We start from the raw sequence: 7,809 nt of genomic DNA, 5'->3' as shown, positions 1-7,809 counted from the left end.
GGATGTGTCGTCTTCTGCCCAAGCCCCCGCCCTCTCAAACCCACTTTCATTTGCTAAATCTCTTCTCTTCCGTCTTATTCTCATCTTTCCAAAAGATAACACTGTGCAAGCCATTTCATCTTTCTCCTCCCCACGGAGAAGACTGCCCAGCGGAGAAGCAGAGTCAGCATTTTCAGCATCTTCTGATGTCACACACCCTTTGACCCCCTCACTCTCATAATACATTCTAGACAGCTGAGGAATTAAGAAACAGCTGGGGGTTTTTTTGTGTGTGTTGTTTGTTTCTGTTTTCATTTTGACTCTTCTGCATCAGGCGAATTCACAGCAGACCGACTTTCAGAGCAAGCATCGCCACTGTTGAAAACTGGTTAACTGGTGAACTCAAGTTTGAGAAAAAAAAACAAACAAAAAAAAAAAACACAGGAAATGTAAAACATCCCTGGACCTGGCGTCCAAAGTCTGACTTTTTATATGTATTGGAATTGGGAGCAACAATTTAAATAATTGACTGAAGAGAGGGAGCTTCCAGACAGACCGCAAGTTAAGAGTGGCGAGGAATGATGAGCAGGGAAGAGTTTGAGTGACGAAAGAAGGCAAGGGGGCAGAACATGTGAGAAATTGCGGGGTAGAAGAGGGGTAGAGAAAGAGAGGTGGAGACACTTACAGTGAAGAGAGGGAGAAGGAGTGACGGGGAGGCTGAATGTGTTAATACACAGGAACACTGCATCAAACCAATGCACTGCTCTTAGGCTGGCTGAGCAGCTGAGAGGAGTGCGTCAGCAGTACATTCACGTTCCCACTGAAGGACAAAGGGAGGGGGCAGAGCGAGCATCTTAGCTGCCTGCAACACCGACACACATTGGAGGGGGCTGGGGGGGGGGGGTGTGTGCAGAGAAAAGAGAGAGATTGGAGAATAAACAAGAAAAAGAGATGAGGATAAGAATGCTGCTCCTGCTGTTTCTGTGACGGTGGGCTGGCTATGAGAGTGCACGCGTGGCTTTCCATCTCTCCCTCGCAAACTCTCCTTTGCCCACTCTTATCTTTCTTTTGCTCTTAATCTATCAGGGATTCTTTCTCTCCTTTTTTTTTCTTCTTTTAAGCTCCACATGCACTCGCTCTGTGTGCCACTCCGACTACTGCAGCAGTCCACCAGCCAGCGTCAAGTCTGACAGCCGCACACATGGCTAACAGCCACAACTTACTACCTCAGCCCCGGAGAACGAAATAACCACAACAAAAAAACGCCAGCAGAAGGACGCTTCAGGAGGCAGCCCATGGGGCAAAACAAAAAGCGAAGAAGAGAATTCCCAACATTTTCTCTTGTTTATGGATACAGACACGGAACCCACTTCCACTGTTGTCCTCCCAGCGTCATCTTTTCGCTTCTCTCTTGTTGCAGGAGAGGACAAGAGTGCTCTCTCTCTCTCTTTCCCTCTCTCTTCCGTCAGCCTTTTGCAAAGCTCCGACAGTGCAGCGTATCCCCCCTCCACCCCCCTCGAGCCCCTCAGCCCTCCACAACACCGCCACCATCTCTCCCACCACCCTCTACCCCCTTCTCTTCCCCCCCCCAGGAGGAATAGACGGATTACTGCTAACTGTGCACTCGGCAGCATGCAGCTGCTCTGACCGGGGCCAGCCCAACGTTGAGAGGAAGCAAGAGGAAAGCAGAGGATGAGCGAAAAGGGTGATGACTGTGCCGGGAGTTCTTTAGTCTTTTTTTGTCTCCCACTCTCTGTCACAACAGGGCTAATCAGCGACCGACAAGCCCTTGGCAAAGTCACAGTAAGGGAGGTCTCTCACCCAAACAGGCAACCAACCAACGAGCCAACACATGTACCAGGAGATGACAGAGAGGGGGATTTTTGTCTTTAATTTCAGTTAGTCCCATCTTTTCTGCTCCTCTGTGGCAATCAGCTACGTAATGGATCATTGTGATTTATCCACGGTGGAGCAGCATTTTGGAATCTGCAGCCCGGCAGGAGGGGAGTCAGTGGAGGAAGAAAGGATCTAAGCACCTGCTAAGATTTCATGGCCTTACCTTTTGCTCTCAGTGTTTTCTTAGCTGGTTTTTGTTTTTAAATTTGAGAAGACATTTTATATCCTTGGCTAAAAAAAAAAAAGAAAGAGTTGCATGACTTTTTTCAAGAGACGGGGGACAAGAGAGAATTTATCTTCTGTCGTTTGATGGAAAGGATTTCTCAGTTAATATGACTCATGGCTGTTGCTTTTAACTTTTGGGAAAATGGAGCACCTTTAAACTAATGAGGTAAGATAGTAATGTTGTTGCTCAACCTTTTTCTTTCATTGCTAATCTGCTTTTCCTCAGCTGCTTTTCTTAGAATAACCTTTCTCATTCTTTCTCTGCCTGTTTCCCCCTTCATTCCTTCACACAAAAATGTTGATGCAGCATCTTCCTGCACTGTCGATGGAACTTGGGAGCCTTGAGCTGCTCCAGCCAGGCTAGGGTGGTCTGTCCTTCGGTGTGTCCCGTCTCCCCCCACCATGCAGAATAATGAGCCCTCCACACCATGAGTCCGTTGGCGCAGGTTAATGTGCAGTCTACCTGGAACACAGCCCTGCTAGCCGTGGTTTTCCTCATGGTGCCTGCTCTTAGTATGTGCCAGTCCACAGGGCCGGAGTTGGGCTCAACAATTCCACAGAACTGTCCAGGTGTTTGCTCCTGCACTAACCAGCTCAGCAAGGTGGTGTGCACCCGCAGAGGCCTGATCAGGGTACCTCCGAACATCCCAGCCAACACCAGGTACCTGAACCTAATGGAGAACAGCATAGAGACCATACAAGCAGATACCTTCAGACATTTGCATCATCTGGAGGTGTTGCAATTGGGCAGAAATGCAATCAGGCAGATTGAAGTTGGGGCTTTCAATGGTTTGACTAGCCTCAATACCCTGGAGTTGTTTGACAACAGACTAACAGTCATACCAAGTGGAGCTTTTGAGTATCTTTCAAAATTGAGAGAGCTGTGGCTCAGAAACAATCCAATTGAGAGCATTCCCTCTTATGCCTTTAACCGAGTTCCTTCACTCATGAGACTAGACCTGGGAGAGTTGAGGAAGTTGGAGTACATCTCTGAAGGGGCTTTTGAGGGCCTTCATAACCTCAAGTACCTGAATTTAGGGATGTGCAGTTTGAGGGAGTTTCCAAATTTGTCACCTCTCTTGGGACTGGAAGAGTTGGAGATTTCTGAAAACGTTTTCCCAGAGCTAAAGCCCGGGGCCTTTCGTGGGCTGAAGAATTTGCGTAAACTTTGGATTATGAACTCTGCTATCACCATCATTGAGAGGAATGCATTTGATGACATCACTGCTTTGGTGGAGTTGAATCTAGCCCATAATAATTTATCATCCCTGCCCCATAACCTGTTCACCCCTCTACAGTACCTGGTGGAACTACATCTACACCATAACCCTTGGCGCTGTGATTGTGATGTCGTTTGGCTTTCTGGGTGGCTCAGAGAAAATATACCCACAAATTCCACCTGTTGTGGACGCTGTCACACTCCAGTCCAGATGCGAGGAAGATACTTAGTGGAAGTTGATCAAACAACGTTTCAGTGTTCAGCACCAGTCATACTCGATGCTCCAAGAGATCTGAACATTTCTGCTGCAAGGGTGGCGGAAATGAAGTGTCGTACAGCAGCAATGAGCTCGGTCCGATGGCTTCTCCCCAATGGGACTGTGTTAACCCACAGCTCAGCTCATCCAAGGATATCTGTTCTCAATGATGGGACGCTCAACTTTTCCAATGTTCTCCCTTCAGACACGGGAGTCTACACTTGCATGGTGAGCAACATGGCAGGCAATTCCAATGCTTCTGCCTATCTCAATGTCAGCAATGCTGAACTTAACACTTCTAACCTATCCTACTTTACAACTGTCACAGTGGAAGTGTTAGAGCCCACAGTGGAGGAGACCCCTAAGCCCAAGCCAACTTTACCCGCTTCACCCTCTGTTTTTCAACCTGTGTTCATCTCCACACCAACTGTGCTGTTCCAAAATACTCAAACTCCAAGGCAGGTATCAATTCCTACAGCCAGAGTCCCTAGTGGGCCACCTGCCAGCCTGGATGAGATGATGAAAACCACAAAAATCATCATCGGCTGTTTTGTAGCTGTTACATTGCTGGCAGCCGCCATGTTGATAGCTTTCTATAAACTGCGTAAGAGGCATCAGCAGAGAAGTACTGTGGCTGCAGCCAGGACAATAGAAATCATACAAATGGAGGAAGAGGTTCCACCTGTTCCACCACCTACATCCGGATCTAGTGGCTCTGACGAAACAGGTTTGGTACTGCCAACATTAGTGGAACACAACAGCAACACATTTAAACCTGGATATGTGTCTTCTTCCTCTTCATCCCGTCAAGGGAACTATGGGGCTCACTGGACCCAGAACAACTCTCTCCATCGCTCAGTCAGACAGCACCACAGCCACATCAGCATCATTGCTGATCCCTATGTCATAATGACCTCTCACGGCAAGGAGAAAGTTCAAGAGACCCAAATCTGAATTACGCTCCCTGTGGATCTATTTATGACTCGGTCCAAACCTCTGTTCTCAAATCTGCTCACCAGTCCATGCAATATAATGCACAAAGAGCAAAATGTTAACTTTCTTTTGTACAGAAGTGCAAAACAGACTTTTTTTTCTTGTACATGCCTATACATAAATATATAAATATGAAATATATATATATGACTGAAACTCCAGCCAGACATTGGTTAAAAAAAGCAGAATATATCAAGAAAGAAAGTAATTTGAAACTATTTTCTAATATCTGATGACTTCTATTTAAAAAAAAAATAATAATAATTTGCTTTTCTGACTGAAAGTAGAGAGTGGTACTGTCTAATGTAAGTAAAGAGGCATTTAGTTTTTTTCACCCCATTTAGGGAAAAGTAAAACTCTTCGTAAAGGCACCAGTTTATAATTGCAATTTAACATGCAAACTCCTGTTTTTACTGTGCCAAATATGCAATAAAACGGAATTCCTTAACTAAGGAACAGAAAAAACATTATTAAAGTAATGATAGACATAAACATTTGTCCTATAGCAGCAAAATAGCCGGGATAAATTGTGCTGTTTGGTAGCTATCAGCCAAATGCTTTTGGACTGCAGTGAATTTCTGCAGCTAAGAATTAACTCTGTGTTTGCTGGCGCAACGTTGTATTACTTTAGACAGTGCCAGTGCTTTTTTTGTTGTTTTGTAGCGCATCTGAACATGTTTATTTGATGTGTACATGATTTTCCACTGGTTCAACTGGCAAAGGTGACATGCAGTCTAATAACAACTGTTGCTAAAATTTTATTTTCTGTCATTGGTTGCATTTTGTATTCTCCCTTTAGGTTTTTGACATGCTTTTTAATGGCTTGTGTAGTGTTTAGGGCTAGTTTAGTAATGCATTACAGCAGTTGCCTGACTCGTCTCTGCAAGGGCTCATTCCAATGCTAATTTTTCAAAAAAATAGACATGTTGTGCATTAAAATGGAGCTTTGCTGATGATTCTACTTTTGGAATTACAAAACACCAAGTATTGAAGTCAAACAAATGAATGTCCGACACTGGAGCTTTTCCTTGGACTAAACTAATAAATTATTTTATTTTACTTCAGTTTTACCTTTTATTTTTAGCAACACTATTTTTATGGAGCAACAAAGGAGGCAATGGAGGTAATAAAAAACATCATTTGGTTTGTATTTCTCCAATCTGAAAGACTTTCATCTGATGTTTTTTTTCCTTCTGTCAGTGTCTTTATATTTGTGTAAGTTGTTTAGTCTTAAAGGCTGAAGGCAGTAATGTAAATGGTATCTTACCCCACACCCTTATCGTACAGTCCTATGCATTTACTTCGTGTCTGCATGAATGGGTCTTTAAGTAATTGGTGTACAATGCTGCATTATACCCCACAGTGGGGCTCTATGCAGGTCAGATAAGCTGTTGGTCTTTGATGCCTCTGCTTAGTTCTTAACATTGATTTCTTAGTTACTGTGAAGGGGGAAATACATGTCTGACAGTTATAACACAGACTGTGCATTTCTTTTCTTACATTCTCAAATTATGTTTTGAATCTGATATTGAGAAAAGAAAAAAAAAGCTTATGTTGTGTTAACATGAAAAAATGAAAATAATGCAAATTACAGCGCGAGTCAACTTAAGCAATTTGCAGTGACACCGAACAACAAGAGAGCAATTTGTTTTAAAGTCTAGCTTTTTTTTTTCATCTGATGCTGTTTGTGTCAGTGAATTTCTAAGCAATGATCTTGATGTCATGCAGCTACAAAGCCAGCTACCATAACTGTGGCTTCTTTCTGTGATCATTTAAATGCCTCTTCAGTGATGTTAAATTGTTACCATTTCTACAGTCACTCAGCAGTTTTCCATATATTGTAATGATTTGACACATGCTATTCAAAAGTGTAAGTTAATGGTCATTTGAAAGTTTTATATTTCAGTGCAATTTTTCTAATGCTGAACAAACTTGATACAAAGAGGAAATTAAAATATGACACCTGTGAAAATAATAAAGCATTGTGAATTGAAAGCACCACCAATATTTCATTTAAATTGTCAGCACATGACCTATCGTACATCATGCAGAATTGTTGGCACCCCTGACAAATATTTGTGAAAAGAATTTTTAAAACGTCTTTTTTCGGTAATGATATCAAGTTTAATAATAATAAAGAAGCAATATTAAATTTGAATACATTTATGTAATGACAAAAGCATCTTAAAAATAATTGTTTTAGACAAATTGAGTCATTTTTACCCCTTTCATGGAAAAAAGATGATTTCTGGCTTGATTTGACCAAATGTTATGGATAATTTTCCTGCCAAATGATTATAATCTGGTCAATTTTCAGTTTTCTGGTAGAATCTGCTTCATTTATATTTAACATTTAAATCTTAAAATTGTTTGAAGAGAAACAAGTCCACAGGATCACAGATCATCTGCTTAACCCTGGTCATAATGTGCTTTTTACACATTCGTATTTTGTTTCATATTTGGAGTGTAACAAGATACCATAACAGGAGACTTTGTGAAATTAAAGAAAACATAATATTTTTCCTGAAAGTGAAGTCGTTTTTGTGAAGCGCTGCCCAAGTATGTGATGTCAAACTGGAGTGTTAGCTCTTATTGTTAGCTCTGAATATGAAGGTTGGCGCCTTTCGCCTCACCACTTGTTATAGCTAAGTTTGAGATTTTTATTTTGAAATAATAAAATTGCGTTGACAGAGTCTGCTAATAAATTGCCAATCACGCTTGGAGTGTTGGGGAATTCCTAAATCTAATTAAATTATTTTTCCAGAAGCATTTTGGGAACCAGAGAATAAAAAATTAGACTAACAGCCAAGATGTGTATGATTTGTATGTACCACAGGGACACTGCAACTGCTTTACCATTATCCCAGTAACAATGAACAAATCTTTGTGGGTCAGCTCACACTTACTTTTTAAACATGTCAAATAAAGATGCAAAAACAGCATGTGGCAAACTTGTTTAGGTTTAGTTAATGGCATCATGGATGGTAAGTCGTTACATTTGCATCCTCAAATGCAAAACCCAAAATGCAAAACATACTTTGCGCTTTCTGATGATCAGAAAGCGCAATGGATGTTTTGCATATTTATGAAGGCGGACACACTAGATTAGTTGTACCTGCGATTCTCCTCATTTCGCAATCCTGTTCGCATGTTGTTTGTAGATCAGGTTTGTGCATAATACCAAGTTTGTTCATGTGTTTATTACACCCGCAAATCTTCAAAAAATCAGACTCCTAGACTA

At 41.9% G+C, this 7,809-nt stretch overlaps 1 protein-coding gene across 1 annotated transcript; it reads left to right on the top strand.

Annotated features, from left to right (window-relative positions):
- Window positions 1-976: 976 nt before the first annotated feature.
- lrrc4.2 (leucine rich repeat containing 4.2) lies at window positions 977-5,521 on the top strand. Its single transcript, XM_055028421.1, has 2 exons — window positions 977-2,266; window positions 2,408-5,521. Exon 2 carries the CDS (start codon window positions 2,529-2,531, stop codon window positions 4,527-4,529), a length of 2,001 nt encoding a protein of 666 aa, XP_054884396.1. The 5' UTR covers window positions 977-2,266; window positions 2,408-2,528; the 3' UTR covers window positions 4,530-5,521.
- Window positions 5,522-7,809: the final 2,288 nt, after the last annotated feature.

This window comes from Poeciliopsis prolifica, unplaced genomic scaffold (genome assembly GCF_027474105.1).
Source record: "Poeciliopsis prolifica strain line A6 unplaced genomic scaffold, Auburn_PproV2 SCAFFOLD001, whole genome shotgun sequence".
Taxonomy (NCBI): domain Eukaryota; kingdom Metazoa; phylum Chordata; class Actinopteri; order Cyprinodontiformes; family Poeciliidae; genus Poeciliopsis; species Poeciliopsis prolifica.
Note: the sequence above shows the minus strand (reverse complement) of the source record. Positions and strands in the feature narration are given on the sequence as shown.

Excerpts from the sequence above, each read along its gene's own strand:
- lrrc4.2 (XM_055028421.1), top strand. The coding sequence starts at position 2,529 with ATGAGTCCGTTGGCGCAGGTTAATGTGCAGTCTACCTGGAACACAGCC.